Consider the following 26,597-nt stretch of genomic DNA (forward strand, 5'->3'; position numbering starts at 1 on the left):
AAGAGTGGAGTGTCTCTTTCCCCCAGTTCTGTTGAAGTCCTGCAATCAAATCCCGCTAGCCTTCAAACCCTGATTCTCTCGGAATTCCTTCTCCCGTCGCTGGACCCCCAGGTTTGGAAGCCTGACGCGGGGCTCAGAACCTTCACTCCAGTGGGTGGACTTCTGTGGTATAAGTGTTCTCCAGTTTGTGAGTCACCCACCCAGCAGTTACGGGATTTGATTTTATTGTGATTGCGCCCCTCCTACCATCTCATTGTGGCTTCTCCTTTTTCTTTGGATGTGGGGTATCTTTTTTGCTGAGTTCCAGCGTCTTCCTGTTGATGATTGTTCAGCAGTTAGTTGTGGTTCTGGTGCTCTCGCAAGAGGGAGTGAAGCACGTCCTTCTACTCCACCTTTTTGAACCAATCTCCTTGAACTTGAAATGTTGACCAAATGAGAAAATACATGTGAAAGCATGATGTGGACATTAAGTACTGTTACAAAATCAGCCAAATGTACTAGTCCAAGTGGCCATAGTGACCAAAGATGTACTGATTAACAAAGAACATTAAGGTGGCATAAACAAATGAAAGTTTGTGTCTGACCAGGATCAACACAGTGTAATTTCGGTGCAAGTTCCAAACCATGTGTGTCATGACGTGCTGGAGACATCACATCTGCTTCTGGAGTGGCTTCCTCAGCATTATCCACATGTCATACTTAACATTAAACAGCCAAACACAGTCAGTGACAAGTTGAGAAAATGAAACCATCTCACTACCAACAAAGCTATGTTGCTGCTATTCAGCTCTTCAGAGGTAGATCAGAGTATGGATAGGATGACAGGATAATTTTAAAGCTCTTATAATATGATTAGTTAGAAGGGACTCAGAACATCTAAATGGATGGGCATTGAAAACATGCTAGTAATAGTGTTGACAGCACAGCTCCCAGCGCAGGGCACAACTGTGGGTGACTGAGATTTGTCGGCTGTGGACAGACCAATGCCAAGGGCTTCATTTGTAGTCAGAATATCTGGCAGCCCACTGAGCAGAAGCAGCTAAAGGAAAGTGGCTTGGCAAATGGAGGTGCAGGTTCTTAATGGAGCGCAGCACAGAGCTGTTCATCAGGCCCCGTGAGCACATTCACAGCATCCAAAGGGAAGATGTGAAACATTCAAAGTGGATGGTTGTTGAAAATATGCAGCGAAGTCAACTTTGGATAGGGCTAACTGGAAAATATTGGCATCTTAATGAAGAGTATTAAACTAATTATGGTGTATTGCAAACTATTATGGAATATATTCAATAACTTGCTAATAAAACTGTGAAAGTTTTTTTGTGTTTGGGCGGAATTTTGCAAGAAGAAAAGGAGAGTTGGTATCAAAAGATGTTTTATTTAATGATGAAAATGATATGTTTTAATTTTAAGTTTTTTGAAAGGTAGCCAGAATCCAAAGCACTGAGTTAATTTAGGGCAAAATAATAATGATACCAGCAACTACTGGTTTTGAACACAATGTGTCAGGTGCTGAACTAGGTGCTTTATGTGTATGAGTTTATTTGTTACTCACATAATCCCCATTAGAGAGAAAACATTATCCCACTTGCAGATTAGGAAACTTGGGCTCAGAGAAGTTAACTCATCCCAAGTCATATTGTTAATACGTGATAGAGCCTGTATTCAAATCCCCAGTTCTCTCCATTCACCATGAGAACCCAAAAGCAGTGAAATGAGAAGGTAGGATGATGATATAAACATGATAGGGCAAATGAGGGAAAAGAAATGAGAGCTGTAAAAGAAAGTAAGAAGAGAGTAGAACAGAAAAGGAGACCAGGCATTGAGAAGGAGAGGGAATTCTTTAGACAAGCCCAAGTGTAATGTCTTCAGTAACTGTAATCATTCTGTATCATCTTGGCTGATGCTCTTTTGAGTCCTGTGGGACATCTTACCAGACAGGCCCACTTCCCACCTTGTGTATTACCTTCAGAGGGCTATTTCAAAGCAGACATTATACGAGAAATCTAGCATATAGCCTGACAACTTCCAGTGGAAAGAAATCAGATTGGAATGATTTAAATTTAAATGTGTCCTCAGTGTATGTGCTCTGACTTTACACTGGCTTTGCAGAAAAGACTAATTTTAATTCACTAGAAAGCAGATGGAATCTGTCATGGGGTGGTAAAAAACAAGAAACTCATCCAAATGTAAGAGAAAACAACAGCTTTTCTCTTGTGGGTCAATTTCATAGTACAAGTATTTGTCACTGGGTCCACACAAGCTGGTTTTCATCAAAATAACAAAAGTCACATCTAATGTTTATTGAACAGTTATCATGTGCTAAGTGTTTTACATGTATTTAATGTGCAGGAGGAGCCTAGGAAGTTGGTACTATTATGACTAACCACCCATTTTAAAGATGAGAAAACTGAGGCTCAGAAAGTTAACCAACCTAAGGTCACTTGGCTAATAAGTAGCAGAGTTGTGATTTGAACCCCAGGCCCTGGATCATAACACTACACTATACAGACATTCCCAGGAGTGATTGTGAATGTGTAACCCCAAGAACTCTACATTTTTTAACGCTTGTACTCCAGAAAACAAAGAAAGGGAGTAAGGGAAGAAGAAAAGAAAAAGACAATTACCTCAAAAATAGTACCCACTCTAGACATATGGGTTGGAAGCAGCAGGGGTGGTCTGAACCCCCTATGGCCAGGGAAGGAATCTGTAGCAAAGGGTGGGAGGAGAAAAGATGGGGCAAGAAGAAATGGAAGTATAAAGTTTAAAAATGAAAAAGAAAGAAAAGAAAAAAAAGAATGCATTTAGAGTGAAAAGGGAAGGAAGAAGTTCTTATAAATTTTTTAGAATAGAGTATGAAAATAATATAGTTAAGTTTAAATTAAGGTTGTTTCTCTAATTTGCCCTTTTGTTTCTAATTTCATGGGCTAAAATGACCCATTCAACTCAGCCTTTGGAATTAATAACATTTGTTCTGACAGTTTCTCCCTACCCTGAGTAATGCTAATTTCCACTCTGCAAGATTACTGTCTCAGTGAAAGGTGGGTGTGTTTTTGGCCTTTTGTTTTTTTTTCCTCTTGAAGCTTAATTAAGTCAACATTAACCATAGCCATGTAACTACAGAATGGGCAGTTTCTTGAAGGCTCATGGTTTGGACATTTTCCAGCAAAAATTCCCACTTCTATAATTATATTTAGTGTTCTATTTACCTGAATAGCTGGCTTGTTATGGGACCATGTGTCAGGGCAACACTGGGCCTTGTTTGCAGCCGAGTTTGTCTGCTTCATGGAACCCCTGTGCCAAAGAGTGTGCAGTTCTCAATGGAGCTGAGCCTCTGGGTTCAGCCTCTCTTGTTTCTTCTTCAGAAATTTCATCCGGGTTAGCATTGCACATCTGATGCCATATGGTCCTGCAATTCTCAAGACTGTCTACTTAATGTTTAAAACATTTTTTAACTTGTCCATACCCTTAACTCTGAAAGTAATAGTATTACCCGTGTTTGTGGTATGGACCTATCCTGATGACTTTGTTTATATAGATGTGACTGAATTTTTTTTTTTAAGTACAGCCCTTACACAAAAGCCAGTTTTTTCATGTCAGTGCAGCTGTTTTAAGAAACTGCAAGAATTTTATCCCTAAAACATTAATTTGAAAGACATAGGACCTATAAAGAAGTGCAATGTTCCTGAAACTGGTATCTGTTAATCTCCCTACTTATGTTCTCTTTGAACTCTTAATTAAGAGTTGAATAAAGTTCCTGAGCTATTACATATAAACTTTTCATGTTATTGCTGAATTCCTAGTAATCTCTGAAATGTTAACTTATAACGGAAGCAGTAGCATTCATAATAGAAACAAAAGGTAACAGTAGCTCAGTTCTCATGATTTCTCAAACTCAATGACATTTCCATGGACACAGAGGCAGATGCTGGAAGGAAGCTGTTGTGTGTTTTCCTGGGTTCACTGTAGCCCAGTGAGTCATGGTAGATATTGTTTTCCTTCTTTTTTATGCTCTAGCAACGATTTCACTTCCTGTTATATAGGAAAACCTATTCTACTGTTTAAAAGAGGTCACTAGATGTATTTATTACTTTAAGACCATTTTATCCATGGAAATAATTTTTTATTGTTCTGAGTCACTCTGGTTTGTGGAATTTTTACACGAGTCCCAGGACAAGGATGAGATGATATATTTATTTTATTTTGCATTCTCTTTAATTTTTTTGACTGCATGAATGTCAGGCTTGCTGTCAAAGTATTTCCATGTTTTTATTACTTTAGAAGTTACTCTGCTACATTTATGTCTCCTAAACTCTTCTTTGACGACTTCACTATGTGTACTGGGCATGCTGTATTTTGGCAGAACTTTTACTTTTCCCAGTGTCACGTGATCTCTTGTTTTTCCCTTAGTCCCTGTTCATGTCTTCTCAATGTAGACCTTTACCATGATAAAAGTTATACAGACCTTCAGAAATATTTAAATTGTTTTGTTGAACTGCTGGAAGGATTTCAAAGGGCATTTGTTATGCCTTACATTTTTTTCTTGCATTAATGTAAACCTTACTACAAGTGTTCCCTAGTTCGGCCCGGGATATCTCTGTGCTTTAGACTGTACCCTGGGATCATAGAAAGATCCCGAAATTCATTTTCAGGTATTCTTGGGTTTGATTACAATTTTTGTATTTGTTAATCACCTCTAGAGACCTAGGTTAAATTTAAATAACAGTTCAGATTTACAGAGAAGCCTTAGATGTTCTGACATTTTAGAAAATATTTGAATAGAAAACAGTGACTCTCCAATGGGCTGAGATTTCAAGTTATTGGCTATTGTCATTGATATTCCTTCCACATATTACTCTGTGTGTGCAATTCTGACTGAATGACTGACTTAAGATTTAAAATTAAATCTTCTGTTTTTCTGGGATGGGTAGGAAGGTTGGATATTCTGCCTCCCGCCTCTCTTGACTCTTGTGCCCTAATTAGTCACACCTTCAACCGTGTCCTCTAAATAGTCAGACTCCGACAGAACGATAGGAGTACAATATTGACTTGATGTTAGACTAGGAGACAAAATGGACAATTCCTAATAGATAATTTCTTCTCTTGCAAATGATCATGGCTGGTCCAAACTATACTACACACATTCACAAATTCATTAGGGTGTGCATTGTATATGTGTATGTGTGCACATGGGGGCATAATTCAGTGTTCTGAACTTTTAGATGATTGGTTTTCTTGTTAGAAAATGGTAGAATATTAATCTGAATCATTTTATTTTCAACAGGTTGACATGATGAAAGAAGCATTAGAAAAACTTCAGCTCAACATAGTAGAGATGAAAGATGAAAATGCAACCTTAGATGGTGGAGATGTCTTATTCACAGGTAGAGTTGTACTTACTTTTTCCTATCTAAAAATATTTCTAATACCTGGCCTATATCCCCTTGTTTAATTATAGTTTTTTTTTTTTAATTACCAAAGTAAGGGTAATTTGGAAAATGCAGAAAAGCACAAAAGAGAGAAAATTAAAAATGACCTTTCATTCAAAGATAATCATTTCAATATTTGGGTTATTGAATACTTTTTTATTGAATACTAAAGTACCTTTAGTACTTTTGTATGCATGTATTTGCATATCTTTACACATTATCAGTATATACATATCATTTTATAGGTTGTGTCTACTGTGTTCTACAGTATTAGTTTATGAGTTGCATAGCTTTGCATTGTGTGACAGTATATCTGGGCTGTATTTGAAACTCTTAATTCAAGATGTGTCATTTACAAATAATTTTCTTCCCAGATGGCAAGATAGATTTAAATACTTTTCAGTGCAGATTGGCTTGGCTTAATGCCAAATGAATAATAGCAGAACTCAACAAAATAGAAACAGCTGATATTATTATTGATCTAACTGAAATCAGTTTTTATACTGCATATAATATAGCTACTAAAGAAATGGTAATTTTAGCATTTAACCTTTCCAACTCTTTATGATCATATTATTATTGTTTTTGTAAAGTCACGTGCTGAAATCTGGGTCACCAGGTTCATTCTAGTTATATTGATAAACAAGACAATCAATCATTTTTAATTGATAATGAGTTTATTTTCCCCTACTTGTCAAAGAATAAACACCTGTTTCATAGATGTAGCCCTAACAGCAGAGGCTGGTCCCCAGAGATTTGGGAATGTAGACCCATGTGGCCCACTGAAAGCATGGAGCTTCTTGGAAGTCCAGTATTTTAGCTGATGTGAATTTTGTATCGAATCCCATGTATATAGACAAAATATAGCCATCTTCATTGTAATATAAAAATGTTTTATATAACTTAAATTTTGAAAAAATTAATGTTCCTGGAGGAGGAGGAGTCTTTATCCTGGGACATTCACATAGTTCCTTGCTTGGTGTCACATACTTGTGAGTGGGGACTGTGTCACCGAGCCCCAGGGGGCGCCATTTTTATCATAGGTTTGTGGAAAGCGTCCCCTGGAGTTGTGCCCTGCACAGCCTGTGCCACCACTGTCACAGGCAATGGGCCTCCCTCTGGGGTTTGATGTGCACACCCACTGAGCCATAAGAACACAGAACAAGGAGTCAGAGAGACCTACGCTGCATTCTCAGCTCCAGTTGTGTCCAAGCCAACTCAGGCATTCTTTGAATCTGCCTAGTAAGTTCCACTTCGAATATTCCTTTTTTTTTTTTTTTTTTTTGCGGTACGCGGTCCTCTCACTGCTGTGGCCTCTCCCGTTGCGGAGCACAGGCTCCGGACGCGCAGGCTCAGCGGCCATGGCTCACGGGCCCAGCCGCTCCGCGGCATGTGGGATCTTCCCGGACCGGGGCACGAACCGGTATCCCCTGCATCGGCAGGCGGACTCTCAACCACTGCGCCACCAGGGAAGCCCCTAGAATATTCTTTGTGTCTCCCATTGATGGCACTTTTCATTCTTTTTAGTAGCACAGAACAACAGTATGTTTCTCTTAGAAAACAGGCTTTTGTGAAAAGCTAGATGTGTTACTCACACTTCCTTACAAAAAAATTCTTTTTTACCAGAACATAGCTGTATAATAAATAACTTGCTGTGAGCAGGTACTGATGCTATTTGAAGAATGATTTAAAGCAAAATGTAGGGGCTTCTCTGGTGGCGCAGTCGTTGATAATCTGCCTGCCAATGCAGGGGACACGGGTTCGAGCCCTGGTCTGGGAATGATCCCACATGCCGCAGAGCAACTGGGCCCATGAGCCACAACTACTGAGCCTGTGCATCTGGAGCCTGTGCTCCACAACAGGAGAGGCCGCGATAGTGAGAAGTCCGCCCACCGCGATGAAGAGTGGCCCCTGCTCGCCGCAACCAGAGAAAGCCCTCACACAGAAACGAAGACCCAACGCAGCTAAATAAATAAATAAAACGAATTTATTTAAAAAAAAAAAAGATTTAAAAAAAGAAACAAAGAAAAACAAGCTGTATTCACAGCCGTTTAGTTATCTCAACAGCTGAGCTGAACAAGATTCCCTAAAATCTTCTCATTGTTTCCGCAAAGTTTAGGAACCTCTTCCATTGGTCAAAGGTCTTTCCACAGCATCTCAAGCCTAATGTTTTTCCCATAACTTCTAATTAGGTACTAAGTATTGAGGTTTGCCTTGGACACTATCTGTAAGCTTTGTTTTGGTATTATTCAATACTGAATACCTTAAAAGTATTTTATTGAAAACTGAGATAGTGTTGTGATATTAAGATCTTTATCTGCTTGGCTTCTCATTCATACCTAATGTGTGGTCCTACCTTCTATTTCCTACTTCTCGATTTTTTCCCTTTTTAAAAATTGTAGTAAAATATATATAACATAAAATTTGCCATTTTAACATTTTTCTGTGTACAATTTGAGTGGCATTAATTACATTCACAACATTGTACAAACATCACCACTCAATTTTTAGATTACGCAGTTGAGTAAGAACCAAAATCTGGAGCGCTTCCCATACACTCTGTGTCTTCTTCCTTCTGTAACTCAGAGCTTCATTAATAATTCATCAGGAAATGGACAGAAGGAAAGAGGTTTCCAACTCCAGTTCTGCTGGGAAACCTGTCAGTCAAGCAAACAGCTACTGGTAGAAGTTGTTTCAGTCCTATTTCTCTTAAATAGACAACATCAACTTACCTCTACTTTCATTTATTTATTTTTGTGAAATATGGAGCATATAAAAAAGAGTTATAAAATGTTTAGGTACAGTTTAAAGACCAATAATAAAAATGATCACCTGAGTACCTAACACCTGGCTTAAGAAATAGAACATTGCCAGGACCATGGAAGCCCCACTCCCAAACTTCCTCTCCTCCCAGCTTGAGGTAGCCTGAATTTTGTGTTAATCACTGTCTTGTCTTTCTTTGAGTTTTACCTCAATATGTGCATTCCTAAAATTATATGTTGTTTAGTTTCGCTTTTCTTACGGCTTCTGTAATTAGGGTGATACTGTATGAGCTCTTGTGTGATTTTTATGCCGTTGATCTAACTTGATCCATGTAGCTGGAGTTCATTCATTTTCACTGCTGTGTGGAATTCCATGGTAAGAATACCGAATGATGTATTTATTCATTTTACTGTTGGTGTATGTTTGAGTGCTTTTCAGTTTTTGTCTACTATCTTCAATGCTGCTATGTACAGTCTTGTGTGTGTCTCTTGGGGACGTGTATAAGAGTTTCTCTAAAGTAAACAGCTAGAAATGGAATTTCAGGTGGTGAACTCTTATTTTGATTCAATGATTATGTGATTTTTTTCTTTAATCTATTGATACGGTTAATTACATTAATTGATTTTCTGATATCAATGGTCAAAGTTTACATCCCTGGGATGAAATCAAACTTGATGAAGATATATTCTCTTTTTATTAGTGTTGTATTTAGTGTGTATTTAATTGTTTAATTATCTAAACAATTAGATAATTGTTTAAGATTTTGTTTCTGTGGCCTATAATTTTTCTTTTTTGTTATCCTTGTCTGGCTTTGGTTAAAGCTATGTTAACCTCATATGAAATGTATTAGGGAATATTTCCTATGTTTCTGTTCTCTAAAATCAGTTCTCTAAAATCAACTTTAATTGTGCATTCCTTGAACTTTGGTAGAACTTACCTATAAACAGGCCCTGTGGACCTGGTGCTTTCTTTGTGGGGAGATTTTAAACCAGTTCTGTTTCTGTAATGATTATATGACTATTGAGGTTTTTCTGAGCAAGTTTTGGTGAGTTTTGTTTTCTGAGACTTTATTTATTTTACCTAAGTTTTTAAAATGTTGGCTATAAAGTTATTCATATTTTCTTAATATCTGTTTTAAGTTTCACGACAACTACAGCTATGTCCCCTTTTCGTTCATAATGTTTATTTGTGCCTTCTATTTCTTGCCAGAGATCTGTCAATTTTATTAATCTTTTCAGAGAACCAACTTTGGGCTTTATTGAACCCTCTCTCTTATATGTTTCCTTTTCTCTTCCTGTTTCTACCTGTATTTCCTTCCTTCAAATTCCTTTGTTTTTATTGTTCTTTTTTCCTTGAATTTCAAGGTGGAATTTTGTCTCTTTAATTTTGAACCTTTCTTCTTCTTAAAGTAAGCATTTAAGGCTGTAAAGCTTTTCAAGTACAGCTTTAGCTGAATCCTTTGTGTTTTGATATGAATATTTTTGTTATCATTAATTCCAAATATTTTCTGATTTCCATTATGATTTATTCTTTGGCTTATTAGTGGATAATGATGTTTTTTTAAAAAACATATTGATCATTATTATAAGTTGCTGGGATACCAACTCATTATTGTGATAATTGATAAATATAAAGGAAAGACTCAAGCATTTAGCCTATCTTTTCTTTGTGAATTCTATTTCAAGTAGACCAAATACTTGATTGAGAAAAGTTTTTATTTTTAGAATTCTAGCCAGTAATTGTAGATCCCTAATAAAACAATGGACCTGTGCAATGATCATCAAAGGATGTAAAAACTTTTATATGAGGGACTTCCCTGGCGGTCCAGTGGTTAAGAGTCCACACTCCCAATGCAGAGGGCATGGGTTCAATCCCTGGTCGGGGAACTAAGATCCCGCATGCCACACGGTGGGAAAAAAAAAAAAAGATAAAGGAATGAAACAACAATTTTAAAAAAATGAGTGGGGGACTTTATAATGGAGGAATCCGGCTGGTACCACCTGAACACACTGATCATTCTAGCATCACTGAAAGTGTGACAGTCAGTCATGTGCCTCAGGATGTGATGCAGTAGAAGTACAGCCCCACCTCTGAAGTAGTCCTATCAAAAAAAAAAAAAAAAAAATTGAACAAGAATCTAAAGAAGCATCTACATAGACTATCAGTTTGCCAAAAAATACAAAGGATAAAGGAACAATTTAATGTTAGATGGTACACAAGGAAGCAATCAACCAAATCCAGACTGTAGGAAAATCAGTAGGACAAATGACCTGATATCTCCTATGAAAGAATGAGGTAAGGAAGGAAAAAAAAAAAAAAGACAGTGAATTGGTATAGAAGAAAATGACATAAGAGACTTAACACCAAAAAAAAAGCCTTTTTAATATTTTGATTCCAGTACTTCAGTTGTTTTTATCAGGAAGGCCATTTAAGGGATACAGCCCACCATACTGCTAGCAACAGAAGTCCAACTTAAACTTACTTTTTAAAGAGATAAGCAGTTTGTGTTTCTTTGTATGTTCCTATCTCATCTTACTCTTTTAAAATGGAAATCATGTGTAAGGCCCACTGTAAATGCATTTAAATTTGCTTAATGCATTAAATGTTTTTCTTAAAAATGTAAATCTAATTTATGAATCTATATTTATCTTAAGACAATTAAGGAAATTTGATTTTTTTTTAAATTTCAACTGACTTTTTTAATAAAGTAAGTAATACTTTTGTTAAGTAAAGGATCTTTCTCTTACTTAAGTTTTGATTTGTATGTAGTTAGTTTTCTTAAGGGACAACACAATCATACCATTACCAAAAACACTGTCAACATGCCGTCAACAATTCCTGTGTCTGCTGACAGCATAAGCCAATGGAATTTATCATAACATCATTTGACCTATGTCTTTTACCCCTTTTATAGGGACACCACGAAGATAAAAGTTGTAATAGCTGTAAAGTCTACCAAGCAATTCTTTCTCCATGGCTACACTTCTTGTACTTGTTCTGAGGCAAAATATGTACTGATTTCTCTTGGAATTTTTTGTCCACATTTTATGTCGAATTCTTTTCCCAAGAATTAAGGGAGGATAAGAATTCCTACATTTATGTATTGCCTAACTCTATCTACTATAATTGTTTTCTTGCCTATAACTAGGAGACCATTTTTACTTAATGTTTTGCCTTCTGAGAAGAAAAATTGTAGAATTTCAGAAAAGCCAAATAAGTAGAAAGTTTCATTCTTCTAAACTTTAGTGCTCTGTAGATAGGCACTATCTACATCAACCTTTGATGGTTGATTTGAAATAAATGGGTGTATTGTTTTAAAAACAGCTGTTAGAGCTCAGACCTGAAGACCAGGCAGCACTAAACTCACTTTACCTAGATGGTTTCTTCAGCCCTTATATCAACATTATAGAAAAAGGTATTTGAGCTGATCAAGACTGTCTAGTATTGTTCTCTTAGGGGAAAAAAAGGAAGCTCTGCTAACTTGTCATTGCTATTGCTTAATTTCTGATTACAGGTTATTAATGTGTTTAATTCTATGGTTTCCTAAATAAAAACTTTATTCTCTTACTGTGGTAAAATATACATAACATAAAATTTACCATTTAACCACTTTTAAATGTACAGTTCAGGGTTATTAACTACATTCACGTTGTGCAACTATCACCACCATCCATCTCCAGCACTTTTCTGCCTTCCCGAAATGAAACGTCATACCCATTAAACACTGACTCCCCATTTCCCCCTCCCCCCTCCCCTGCATCAGCCCCTGGCAATCACCATTCTACTTTCTGCCTCTATGAATTTGAAAAAGTTTATTTTTAAAGGCAATAATTTGAAACCAGATTTGTGTAAAGAGAGCAGGGGTCAGAGTACAAGTGGAGCTGCCCCTCTACAGTAGGAAAGAACTGTGTGATGCTTTAAGGTCTTCATTTATAGATAGAGAAATAGTACGCCGTCTCTGTGGTGCCACCCACTGACTGTGTTCCATGACATTTATTACAGGCAGAGAGTTTTTTGTGGGCCTTTCCAAAAGGACAAATCAACGAGGTGCTGAAATCTTGGCTGATACTTTTAAGGTAGGTAAAGGATAATTTATGCCTGGCACAGAGTAACTACCTAATAAACATTCATAGACCCACTGAATCAATATGTCATGAATAACGGTATTTATATGTCACAGGCTTTGCAAAATAATTCCTAATGTTTGTATGCTTGCTAGAAGTTTTAGAAGCTAGAACTTAATAAATAGGCTTCATGGGACTCCCACAGCAGCAACAAAGTTATCATGGACATCTGTTTTCTCCCAGTGTATACTCATACAACCACCTGGCAGGTGTTTCTGGCACAATCGATGACTTAAAAAAAAAATCTGGAGTCCCAATTGCCTCTAACATGAAATGTGGATTTTTCAGATTGGAATCAAAGATCACCTGTACTTGGGTGCCTACTGTGTGCTGAAAACTCGGCTAGGCATTGCACATACATCCTCCCAAGGTCCCTTTACTCTATCGATCATTAGCAGATTGGCTCACCAGACTGCTTAGGAAGGGATGTAATCCCCAAAAAGCTCTGTTCCCCATGGCGATGTGAGGCTCTTGTTTACACAGGATATTCATCCTTCCAGAGTAGCCCACTACATAGGTCAGCCAGTGAAGCTGTTGACGCAGTCACACGTCAGGAAGGGGGCTCTGCACTTTCTTTTTAGAAGCGATCTTCATTTAACTGGCAATATCCAAACTTGTGGGTCCCAGTTTTCCTTCCAGATGTTCAGGGACCCTGGCAGCCTCCAGAAGAGCAAGAATGTTTTGAGCAAATTTGAATGCGTTTTAGAATTATTCTGAAATGACAAACGACTTGTTTCTATTATATGCATAGGACTATGCGGTCTCCACAGTCCCAGTGGTCGAAGCTTTGCACTTGAAGAGTTTCTGCAGCATGGCTGGGCCTAACCTAATTGCAATTGGATCCAGTGAATCTGCACAGAAGGCTCTCAAGGTAAATATAAAACTTTGCTCTTTCTAAAGGCAGTAGGTGGTGCCTGCCGCATGGTTTTTCTAATTCTGTCTACTGGGTGGACAGCAAGCAAGGGTGGCAGGGAGAGAACAGGCTGGTACTTGAGCTTTCTGTGATGTACACTGTCACGACCTCACATTTATCAGGAACTGGGAACACCTAATAAGTACTCTTCCTGGGAAGTACACTTATAGGAAGAGTTCTTCACTGGTGAACCATTCTTACTTACACACCAGGTTACCTGGAAAGGCCGATTCAGAAAAATAAATACCAAACTCATCACAGTTATCTCTTCTGGGGAAAAGGAAGGCATCCCACCAGTAGAGCCCTTTGTAATGTTTTATCTAAGTCAGGTAATTGGTACACACGGGGTCATTACATTATTCTTATCCTTTTGTATTTCTGAACTATTTCATAATAATCTTTTAGAAAGACATGATTCAGAAGTACCTAAAAATCTTAACTTCTTCATTTGCATTGGAATACTTAAATTTTAGGAAAGGAAAGTCCAGAAAAATTACAACTTGCCCTGGGTCGCATAGCTAGATTGAGAGTGGAAGTCACTGATAGTGAAGAAGACCTTCCATCGTTACAGTGCTTTCCAGTTCAAAGGCACATTTCATCTCTGTAACTAACAACCTGGGAGATTATCTGGACACTTCATAAGGGCAAAAACCATGTCTGTTTTGCTCACCACGTGTGCCTTTGTGCTTGGCCCATGGTGGTCCTTAAATAAAGAGAATGATGAATAAATGAATGCAGGAGGTGGTTTTATCTCTATTTTGCAGTTAAGAACTAGATCGAGTGGCTCGCCCCAGATCGCAAGGCTAATACTAAATGGTGGGCTGGGACTACTTTTTGCCCCCTCCTCTCAGGTGGTCCTGCACTACACATGACTTATTAGAGGACCAAGACAGTAACTCCTCTTAGGCAAAGAGAGGAAGTCTCTGTGCCCCAAGGTATACAATTTATTTTTTTGCCCTATCAGGTCTTTACTCTTCTGCCTCAGTGCTAGACTTGGTATGGTTTGTCTGGGAAGCAATCGTTGCCTCCCACTTGCTGACTTTCCCCTTTGCATTATCTGCAACTTCTTCAGTCAGCTCACTTGGCCTTTCTTCCTTTTCTCAAACTGTATCTCTGATTGTATTTCTAGGACCTTTAACAATTCTTGTTGAACAATCTACCTCAGAATTTGAATTTGGGGCTTTTTCTGTTGCCTTTAGAGAATGTCTTTTGTTCTGTTTCAGCTGGAAGGCTATGTCAACTTTCTGCATATTAAAAAAAAAATGGTGTCTTGAAGGAAAACATCTGATGAATGGTGTTACTTAGAGGATCTAGAAAGATTAAATTTCTCCTCAGGGACTAACTGTGGTTTCCCTCCATGGCAGCTGGGTTGGTCTGCACATGTCTGAAATTGATTACAAGAGAAGGAAAAGGCTGAAGTTGGTCTGTACTGTGTCTTTGTGTGAATTAGCAGAAAGAACCTCTCTGGGTAGACAAACTAGAAAAAGTAGCCCCATCTGCCATTTTGGGTAAACTAGGTCCCTAACTCAAATAGCTTGGTCTCTAACCAATAGGTCCCTAACTCAAATTGGTCCCTAACTTAAATAATCTGGAGAAACTAACATATAACAAACTAAGAGATAATACAATATGGTTAACTAGCACTGTTATATGAAATAGCCCTAACTATTATTCAGAGGAGAAGAGGAAACTCTTGAGGTTTAGATATTCAGAGAAAACTTCACGAAGAAAATGTGGCGAGATGTGGGTCTTGAAGGATTTATCAGGGTGGGATTCAGTGAGAGAGTGTTACAGGTGGGGACATGGAAAAAGCAAAAACTAAGCAAAATATATTCATGAGATGTGGGCAAACTAGCCCAACTAATGAAGAGTTTTCTTGTGGGCTCCCAGATAGCTGGATGGGGCAGGTGATGTCTAAAGAGTTTGGGACGTAAAAGTGAGCAAGAGATGAGTTTATCTCCATGAAGTAGGAGTCTGGGTACCCACAGGCTCTGAGCAAAAGAGGCTGTATTGCTACAGAGGTGTTGGACCATCATTCCTTTTGCAAAAAAAAAAAAAAAAAAGTGGAGGGGAAAGACCCTGCAATCAGAAAAGAGGGCCACTGATGACCTGAAAAAAGAAAGCCAAGCCCCAAGTCCCATTGGATGCCTTGGCAACTCACTCACATTTCTCCCTTAATCTTTCCTTTCCCATTGTCAAGTCCTCTAAGACCACATCTTTTAAGGGCATCCTATGAGGATTTTATAGTCCTCCTTCCTTTAAAGTTCATTTGAGTTAGTGTTAATAGTGATGTTCACTCTAAACTTGAAAACTTCTGTGTCAGAAGCTATAAATAATCCTCACTGACTAGAAAGACATTTTTGGAGATTGAATTTTCCATCAGCAAATGTGCTTCATAAACTATGGGCCTGTGGAGTTAGCAAATGCCCACCCGCCATGTTCCTAGCATCAAAAACGTTCTCTTCCCTTGTAGCAAAAGCAGGAGAGCAAAGCAAACTGAAGAATAATGAGATCTCCATGAGGGCATGTTCTCAGGTCAGAAATAGGTGGGTTGGTGAAATTCAGATTTAGTGAATTGAACTGCTTATTTATTTGCGAACAGTTTGGGCTCCTGCATTAAATCAATCAGTAAAATTGATAGTGGGTAAGTCCTACTACTAATTTGGACATATAAATACTGATATAGACAGGCAGAAAGACAAATGGACAGAGACAAATACATCATTTACAAGTATTGAAAGCGTATTTTCTCCATTTCGCAAGTGAAAATACTGAGAACAGATGAAATAAGGCATTTTGAATAGGATCTCATGGTTCCAGAATCAGATTCCCTGGACCCTGATTCTCCTCTCCCCACTTGCCCACCCTACTCCATATCCATTCTTTTTCTGTTGGAAAGCCTTTTCTAATTATTTTGCCATGGATTGGTTCTAGCTAATCTCCCTCTTTATCCTCCCCTCTCTCCAACTATTCCCCTCTTCCCATTTTTTGCTATTATCAGGATCTGACCTGTTTCAGGGAAGATATGAGTTTGGTCTCAGATGTCTGTTTTTCCTTTGCAAATCTTGATGTCTCGGTCTTGTCTCTGTAGAGAAAACCCCTGGCCACTTGGGCCTTTCTTCGAAGGGCATAGCATTTAGACAGAGGTGAATTGTGCCTTCCTGTGCCACACACTGAAAGCCTGATTGCGTCCCACATCTGTCACTGCTTGCTGGGTACTTGCTTCCTTCAGAGTCTATAAAACTACTTCTTGCATATTCTTGCAAAGCTGAGAGCCCAAGGGTTTCTGGGTAGTCTTATTGCATTTGAAACACTCTGTAATGGGTCGCAATCTATTCTTGGTTAATGAAGTGGGTTCTTATGGAGATAGTCATCATGCCTGTCTCGGTTGTAGTAGATTTAATAGTGTATGCATTGTATATTTAAATGAAATAATCTATCTAGCAATTCTCTGCTAAAAAGCCCAGAATGCAGAGTACATTTAACACACACTTAAAACAGAGATTATCTAATACAGGGAAGGAAGAAAGGAGGACCTATTATTACCATATTTTACTGTTGATATGGCCAAAGTACTGGAGATTAGGTTGATTTGAAATTACTAAAGATATTTGATACCAAGTCTTACCCTACAAATACTATTATCTAAGCAAAATTAGCCTTTAGAGCAATCTGCCCTTGCTATAGTTTTTCTCCCACACTTTTCATCATTGCCTTTGTGCCCCTGGGCAATCACTACCTTCATCCTGCTCCTCTAGCTATAAAAGAAAATACTATAAGAGTAATTAATTCGTGTGTAGGCAGTAGATCTACTAGTACTCTTGCAGGAGGAATGTTTGTCTTCTCAAAAAGATGAGAATTCCAGTTGCCACCCAGCTGGAACTACTGCTCACAAACATAATTTGAGCAACAGAAGCCAACCTCCAAAAAGTACATATTGTATTATCTCATTCACTTAAAGTTAAACAAGAGATAAAACTACTCTGTGCTGTTAGCAGTCAGAATAGTAGTTACTTTAAAAAGAGGGAGGGAGGGCTTCCCTGGTGGCGCAGTGGTTGAGAGTCCGCCTGCCGATGCAGGGGACGCGGGTTCGTTCCCCGGTCCGGGAAGATCCCACATGCCGCGGAGGGGCTGGGCCCGTGAGCCATGGCCGCGGAGCCTGCGCGTCCAGAGCCTGTGCTCCGCAGCAGGAGAGGCCCGCGTACTGCAAAAAAAAAAAAAAAAAAAAAAAAGAGGGAGGGAGTCATGGTGTGGAGGGCCATCTTGTATGTTACACTTTAATTTTTAAAGTTTAATAAAAATACATATATTGTTGGAAGTGGGCTGTGATTAACTTACAGAAATAATTCTCCAGTAGCTGGGTCTAATTCTCAGATCCCTGCTTTATCGCCTATATGACGCCTGTCTTGTCCACAGACTAGCCTGGTGTTGTTGTTTTTTAACTAAGGAAAAAAAGACAAACTTGGTACCTCCTGACCAATATCTCCCCATTTCCCCTTGCCTGCCGGTCTTTGTAAACCTTAAATATATACAATTTTTAATTGTCCTTTGTATGTCGGTAAAGTTGGGGAGGAAAAAAGACATGATAAAGAGTAGATTTGCACCACATCTCACCTGTTCTTTTTCTAGATCTGTGACAAAATTGACTTGCTTTCCAGAAACCTGGATTAATTACATGCTCTCTGTCACGGAAGGACAGATCATAATTCTTGCCCTCAGGAGGGACTCACAGTAATGATTTTTAACTCAGTCTCCTTGGTAGCATTCAGCCTTCCAGCCAGCTGCCGGGGGGAAGAGAAAGGAAAGAAGGAAGGACAAAGGGAGGGAGTGAGGGAGAGAAGGAAAGGAGGTTGGGAAGAGTGACACTTAGCTAAAACGTTCCTGAAACTAATCAGATGAGGAAGCTGCCGCTCCACCCAAGCTTGGAGCTCCAGGAACTTGTGGTACTGACATGTTGTCGGGGTGGAGTGGGGTGTATCATCTGCTGGCCGGGAGGCAAGAGGCGCATCCCCACCTTCCTAACCTAACTCCACACAGGAGACCAGGTATTTTCTCCGTAGGGCATCTGCAGTTTTATTTAGTGGCCTTTCTTTTATTAATAATTTTATTCTTTTGTATCACAGTGAATTATTGTTTAGGAAGACTTTTAATAGAAGTACTAAAAGGATGTGGTAAGAAAAGAATTATGAGATCACCACTCCATTTTTTGTGCCTTTGTCATATAAATGGAACTGAAATATAGTGCATGGAATTCCAGTATGCTTGTAATTTTAATTTAAATGATCATAATGCATTTGGATGGAAATGTCTTTAAGTTTTTTATCTACTTCCTGAAGTAACGAATTACATTTGTAAGGTTCCTTGAATGAGGACCTAGGCTGCTTGCTTTAAGCTAATTTAAATGGCATAGGATACAGCGTGTTTTTCTTTTGAATGACTAACTATATAATAGAGGTCACTCAGTACTTCTTCTCGTTTTGACTCAGCTTCAGCATTGATTTTATGTCCAAAAATGTCCATGTTATTTTATAGGTGGTCATATAAAATATGAAGATGGAAAAACCCTTGATGTGTTTGGATTTTGTATGTTTTTTTAATTGCCTGGAATTTCCTTTAATGACAAGTGGAATAGCAAGAGCAAAAACCAAAAGACAGAATGAGAGGTAACTAGTATCAACAGGGTGATTGAAATAGAAAAATAAAGACTTTGCATTTTCATTTGTTGCTACAGGGAATTACAGTCTGTAGCCACAAGATTTCCCGCTTTGGGTCTATACTGTGAAGGGCAAATTGACAATCCATTGCAGGTTTAATTTAGTCTCAGTATCAGGTTGTCTGTTCCAGTTGTATTCACCAGATCCACAAGACAATAATTTTTTAAAAAAATAATCTACCATGCCTGAATTAAGAAATTAAAACACAAAAATCAAATAGACTCTGAGTTTGTAACAACTGTTTATGCTTCTTTTCCTAGCAGCAGTTGCCTTATCTGACAATATTCCCAGAGCTGTATGCCAACAAGGCTGGCAAGGCCAAATAAAATGATTTGGCATGATAGGGCAATAAATAATCTGAAGCTGTGAGACCAAAACAGCCTTGCTGATTATCAGCAGCAATTCCCAAGGCAGGAAGAAGGCAAAATTAGCCAAGTAGGAGAAAGGGAAAAATAATTTTTTTTCTCTTGAAAAAAAATTATTTTTTTTCTCTTGAAAAAAATTATTATTTCAAGAAAATGTCAAAGAAAAAAAAAGGAAAAATTATATTTAAAGCACTGTTAATTCCATCCATTATACGATGGACATCAAAAAGTATTCAACAGACTCTATGGGATGTCATTGCAGGAGCTCAAGCATCTTGTTAGGTGGTTGAGCAGATGGCCTTTTAAGGGGTCTTTCAATCCAAGACTCTTGCTTACTAAAGAAAAAGCCTCTGAGTGACCTTAAATTAGTGGTTCCCGGTGAGAGATGTGGATTAAAATCTCCTCAAGAACTTTCTGAAAACACACTGCCCTGGGCCTATCTCAGAAAATTCTGATGCTCTGGGTCTGGTATCCAGGCCAGGCATCTGCATTTTTTTTAATTTATTTTATTGAAGTATAGTTGATTTACAATCTTGTGTTATTTCTGCTGTACAGCAAAGTGATTCAGTTATACATATATATATATACATACACATTCTTTTTCATATTCTTTTCCATTATGATTTATCACAGGCTATTGAATATAGGTCCCTGTGCAAGATGGTAGGACCTTGTTGTTTATCCATTCTATATGTAATAGTTTGCATCTGCTATTCCCAAACTCCCAATCCTTCTCTCCCCGACCCACTCCCCCTTGGCAACCACACGTCTGTCCTCTACCAAGCATCTGCACTTTTAAAAGCACCACAGGTGATTCTGGTGCACAGACTAGGTTGAAAGCCATTGCCTTTAAGGATTCCTACAACTTCCAAAAGCACCTAGCTTAGGATCCTGAATAATGTGCACCACTAGAAGCAATCACTATGTCTATAATAGAGGTACAAAAGAACATCTTCCAAACAGCAGTAAAAGTTAGAGAAAGTGTCCAAATTAAAAACCATCGAAAGTTAGAAACTCCTTACTCTTTTGCTGCCTAGAGTTCAACATTGTATAGCTTAAAATACAACACCTAACTGGTTAGTAACTTGAATGGCATCACTCAATCCATTTGGTATGCTAAAATTTTTTATTAAAATATTCTGAGTTATTCAAGAAACAAGAAAAATCTCAAATAAACCACCTAAGCTTACACCTAAAGGAACTAGAGAAAGAAGGACAAACAAAACCCAAACTTAGTAGAAGGAAAGAAATCATAAAGATAAGAGGAGAAATAAATAGAAACAAAGAAAACAATAGCAAATATCAATAAAACTAAAAGCTGGTTCTTTGAGAAGATAAACAAAATTGATAAACCTTTAGCCAGACTCATCAAGAAAAAGAGGGAGAGGACTCAAATCAATAAAATTAGAGGGCTTCCCTGGTGGCGCAGTGGTTGAGAGTCCGCCTGCCGATGCAGGCGACACGGGTTCGTGCCCCGGTCCTGGAAGATCCCACATGCCGCGGAGCGGCTGGGCCCATGAGCCATGGCCGCTGTGCCTGCGCGTCTGGAGCCTGTGCTCCGCAACGGGAGAGGCCACAACAGTGAGAGGCCCGCGTACCCGCAAAAAAAAATAAATAAATAAATAAAAAATAAAATTAGAAATGAAAAAGGAGAAGTTACAACAGACACCGCAGAAATACAAAGCATCCTAAGAGACTACTACAAGCAACTCTATGCCAATAAAATGGACAACCTGAAAGAAATGGACAAATTCTTAGAGAGGTATAACCTTCCAAGACTGAACCAGGAAAAAATAGAAAATATGAACAGACCAATCACAAGTAGTGAAATTGAAACTGTGATAGAAAATCGTCCAGCAAGCATAAGTCCAGGACCAGATGGCTTCACAGGTGAATTCTATCAAACATTTAGAGACGAGCTAACAGCTATCTTTCTTGAACTCTTCTAAAAAATTGCAGAGGGGCTTCCCTGGTGGTGCAGTGGTTGGGAGTCCACCTGCCGATGCGGGGGATGCGGGTTCGTGCCCCGGTCCGGGAAGATCCCACATGCTGCGGAGCGGCTAGGTCCGTGAGCCATGGCCGCTGGGCCTGCGCGTCCGGAGCCTGTACTCCGCAATGGGAGAGGCCACAACAGTGAGAGGCCCGTGTACCACAAAAAAAAAAAAAAAAAAAAATTGCAGAGGAAGGAACACTCCCAAATTCATTCTACGAGGCCACCATCGCCCTGATACAAAAACCAGACAAAGATACTACAAAAAAAGAAAATTACAGACCAATATCACTGATGAATATAGATGCAAAAACCGTCAACAAAATACAGCAGAATCCAACAGCACATTAAAAGAATCATACACCATGATCAAGTGGGATTTATCCCAGGGATGCAAGGATTCTTCAGTATACGCAAATCAATGTGATACACCATATTAAAAAACTGAAGAATAAAAACCATATGATCATCTCAATAGATGCAGGAAAAGCTTTTGAAAAAATTCAACACCAATTTATGATAAAAACCCTCCAGAAAGTGGGTATAGAGGGAAGCTACCTCAACATAAGAAAGGCCATATACGACAAACCCACAGCAAACATCATTCTCAATGGTGAAAAGCTGAAAACATTTCCTCTAAGATCAGGAACAAGATAAGGATGTCCACTCTCACCACTATTGTTCAACATAGTTTTGGAAGTCCCAGTCACGGCAGTCAGAGAAGAAAAAGAAATAAAAGGAATACAAATTGGAAAAGAAGAAGTAAAAGTGTCACTGTTTGCAGATGACAGGATACTATACATAGAGAATCCTAAAGATGCCACCAGAAAACTACTAGAGCTGATCAATGAATTTGGTAAAGATGCAGGATACAAGCTTAATGTACAGAAATCTTTTGCATTCCTAGACACTAACAACAAAAGATCAGAAAGAGAAATTAAGGAAACAATCCCATTCACCGTTGCAACAAAAAGAATAAAATACCTAGGAATAAACCTACCTAAGGACGTTAAAGAGCTGTACTCAGAAAACTATAAGACACTGATGAAAGAAATCAAAGATGACACAAGTAGATGGAGAGACATACCATGTTCTTGGATTGGAAGAATCAAAATTATGAAAGTGACTATACTACCCAAAGCAATCTACAGATTCAATGCAATCCCTATCAAATTACCAATGGCATTTTTTACAGAACTAGAACAAAAAATGTTAAAATTTGTATGAAGACACTAAAGACCCCGAATAGCCAAAGCAGTCTTGAAGGAAAAAAAATGGAGCTGGAGGAAGCAGACTCCCTGACTGCAGACTGTACTACAACACTACAGTAATCAAGACAATATGGTATTTGCACAAAAACAGAAATATAGATCAATGGAACAAGATAGAAAGCCCAGAGATAAACCCACGCACCTATGGTCAACTAATCTATGGCAAAGGAGGCAAGGATATACAATGGAGAAAAGATAGTCTCTTCAATAAGTGGTTATGGGTAAACTGGACAACTACATGTGAAAGAATAAAATTAGAACACTCCCTAACACCATACACAAAAATAAACTCAAAATGGATTCGAGACCTAAATGTAAGACCAGACACTATAAAACTCTTAGAGGAAAACATAGGAAGAACACTCTGACATAAATCACAGCAAGATCTTTTTTGATCCACCTCCTAGAGTAATGGAAATAAAAACAAAAATAGACAAATGGGACCTAACGAAACAAAAGCTTTTGCACAGCAAAGGAAACCATAAACAAAATGAAAAGACAACCCTCAGAATGGGAGAAAATATTTGCAAATGAATCAACGGACAAAGGATTAATCTCCAAAATATGTAAACAGCTCATGCAGCTCAATATTAAAAAAAGCAAACAGCCCAATCACAAAATGGGCAGAAGACCTAAATAGACATTTCTCCAAAGAAGACATACAGATGGCCAAGTGGCTCATGAAAAGCTGCTCAACATCACTAATTATTAGAGAAATGCAAATCAAAACTACAGTGAGGTATCACCTCACACCAGTTAGAATGGGCATCCTCAGAAAATCTACAAACATCAAATGCTGGAGAGGGTGTGGAGAAAAGGGAACCCTCTTGCACTGTTGGTGGGAATGTAAACTGATACAGCCACTATGGAGAACAGTATGGATTTTCCTTAAAAAACTAAAGATAGAATTACTATATGACCCAGCAATCCCACTATTGGTAATATACCCTGAGAAAACCATAATGCACCCCAGTGTTCCTTGCAGCACTATTTACAATAGCCAGGTCATGGAAGCAACCTAAATGCCCATTGACAGATGAATGAATAAAGAAGAAGTGGTACATACATACAATGGAATATTACTCAGCCATAAAAAGGAACACAATTGAGTCATTTGTAGAGACGTGGATGGACCTAGAGACTGTCATACAGAGTGAAGTAAGTCAGAAAGAGAAAAACAAGTATCGTATATTAACGCATATATGTGGAATCTAGAAAAATGGTACAGATGAACTGGTTTGCAGGGCAGAAATAGAGACACAGATGTAGAGAACAAACATATGGGCACAAAGCAGGGAAAGCAGCAGTGGGGGTGGGGGTGGTGGGATGAATTGGGAGATTGGGATTGACATGTATACACTAATATGTATAAAATGGATAACAAATAAGAACCTGCTGTATAAAAAATAAGTAAAATAAAATTCAAAAAAAATATTCTGAGTTATCAAAAATCACTCATTTTATCATTTTCTGAGAATAGGAAATTTGCATTTGGCTCATGTTTCCATACCCTCTCCCCCAACACATACACACAGAAAAATCTAACAGGACCTGATCCTGATGTACAGAGATGTGTGTCAAAGAGGAAAAATAAGGTTAAACTTCATACTGATATTAGAGAACTTACTTTTAAAAATAATCATATGTTGATTCTACTAAAGAAGCATGGCTGTCAAAAGGGCCAAAATGGATTTGAGGGCAAAGCAGAGAACTTAGAATCCAAATTCACAGGTTGTCCTTCTGGCTCTGCCTCCTGCTGTCCCTGTGTGACCCCTGTCTCCTGTACTCAGTCTTGTCCTGAAAAACCAAAGTTGAAACAGCCTCTCTAGGGAATGAGAGCTTTGTTCCTCCTCATTGGAAATTTCATGACAGGCAGTCAAGGTGAAGGACTGTGTCTCAAACTTGGCAAAAAGTAGCAACCATTTAATTATAAAGCGCCCAATGATATAGATAGTTCCAAAGTGGGTTCACTGTAGACTCTTGACCACTGTGACATCGTCCTTTCAGTGGCTGTAAATGATAGAAGACTTGTGCTTAGCTGAGTTTTTCATGCCTGCTTAAGGATAGAAAAGCGCAGAAGTCTCCATCCTAGTTCCATTTTTATTTGAGGAGGCTTCAATTGCATATATAACTATTAATTTTGATATCTGACAAACAACATCATATCCTAATTCATACATAAAAGTCTGATAGAAAGAAAAAAAAAGGGTTTCCAAAACCTTTTATTGCTGTCTCTTCTGCAAAAGAGGCTTTTCAAAAGGTGATTGAAAAGAGAGCACAGGGCTTCCCTGGTGGTGCAGTGGTTGAGAGTCCGCCTGCCAATGCAGGGGACGCGGGTTCGTGCCCGGGTCCAGGAGGATCCCACATGCCGCGGAGCAGCTGGGCACGTGAGCTATGACCTCTGAGCCTGTGCATCCGGAGCCTGTGCTCTGCAACGGGAGAGGCCACAACAGTGAGAGGCGTGCTCTGCAGCGGGAGAAGCCACAACAGTGAGAGGCCTGCGTACCGAAAAAAAAAAAAAAAAAAAAGAGCACAGCTGAGTTTGAAGCTCGGGCTTCTTGAGCATCATCAGCAATTTATTGAGCAGCAACTGTATGAAAGATAGTGTCTCACACACGGGGACACTGAGATGAATGAGAAACAGTCTCTGCCCTCAAGGCCCTTCCAGTTGAACTGGAGAAACAGAACAGTGTCGGTGTAAGATAAGGCAAACGCCTACTAAATGGCCCCAGGTCCTAGTAGAAGTGATGGGAGTTCCGAGGATGGAGTGATCACAGGAGGTGAGAGCCAAAGTCTGGGTGGACCTGAATGAACAGCAAGCCATATACGGGCACAGAGGATGAGTGGTCACTACAAACAAGATGACTGGGGGGATAGCTATTTTATAATCAGCAGACAATGGCTAGAACAAGGGGTATGTGCAGGGAAAGAAAGAGATTTAAGGTCTAAGCAATAAGCTGGGGCTGGTCCAAAAGTAAAGGAATTGGGGTCTTCTTATCTGCAGGCTGTGGGGAGCCACTCAAAGTTTTTTTAAGCAAAGGTGTAAAAGGTGGTGTTTCAAAAAGATCCGTCTGACATTATGCCTGGAATGATCAACAGGAAGAAAGATTAGTGGTAATAAAACTAGTTAGGTACCATCATACAGTCTGGAAATAAAGGACAGGAGGGTCTGGACTGGGGAAGCAGGCATGAAAATGAAGAGCCCCGTGCAGGAGGTGAGTTCTATGTAGAGAAATAACAGAACATTGTAACTGATGGGCTTGAAAGGGCAGGGGAAGGAAAAGGAGCAGGTCAACACTTGGACAGATATTTATAGAACTCCTGTTGTGTACCAGGCACTGTACTAGGCCCTAGGGAACAATGATCAACAAAATTACTTCAGAAATGACTACTAGATGGGGCGCCTTTGGTGGAATTCTCGGAAAAGAGTTCAAACTCTCACTGTCACCGTGAATTCAGTTCTCTCCATCAACACAGGAACAAACCACAGAAAATTGGTGGGCAGAATGTGTTGCTGGATCTCACTGAGCTAGATTCACAGTTTGAGAACTGAGCTGTACTCAGACACATCCAACTGACAGCAACTCTGGTAGACGTCCTTCGTCTAAGCTTGTAAGACACTTAACGGGGTTGGCTTCCATTTCAGTGTCCATTGGCAGCACACAGCAGCTCATCTGAATTTGGAGTCTCTGTCCTTTACCCTTTTCCATTTCTTTTTTATTATCTTTCTACTCACTCTCAAAGCACACGAAAAAAATCACTTTAACATTTGCATGCCCTCCATCTCCAGCGGGGTCCTATTGTTTCTTGGCTGAATTGAGTTGGCAGAAGACTGCAAAACACCCAGGATGATTTCTGCCTCATGGGATGAAACTGTACATCACAGCATGACCTATGTGACAGTCTCACCAGGCCAACACCAGTACTCTTGATGTGGAACAGGTTAGGAAATGTGTCAGTTGAGCTGGAGGGAGAATGGTTGAGTTTTGGGTTACTGTTTCTCCGTGGACATCACATGTATTAAATGCCCT

At 39.0% G+C, this 26,597-nt stretch overlaps 1 protein-coding gene across 1 annotated transcript in view; it reads left to right on the plus strand.

The window, feature by feature from the left end:
• Positions 1 to 26,597, plus strand: part of DDAH1 (dimethylarginine dimethylaminohydrolase 1) — a 153,621-nt gene that overhangs the window by 105,169 nt on the left and 21,855 nt on the right. Inside the window, exons 2-4 of the mRNA XM_029228276.1 lie at positions 5,282 to 5,381; positions 12,192 to 12,265; positions 13,065 to 13,184. Of these exons, the coding sequence (XP_029084109.1) occupies positions 5,282 to 5,381; positions 12,192 to 12,265; positions 13,065 to 13,184 (294 nt within the window). The remainder of the gene's footprint in view (positions 1 to 5,281; positions 5,382 to 12,191; positions 12,266 to 13,064; positions 13,185 to 26,597) is intronic.

The sequence above is a fragment of the Monodon monoceros genome, unplaced genomic scaffold, assembly GCF_005190385.1.
Source record: "Monodon monoceros isolate NGI ecotype Baffin Bay Population unplaced genomic scaffold, NGI_Narwhal_1 Super_Scaffold_18, whole genome shotgun sequence".
Taxonomy (NCBI): domain Eukaryota; kingdom Metazoa; phylum Chordata; class Mammalia; order Artiodactyla; family Monodontidae; genus Monodon; species Monodon monoceros.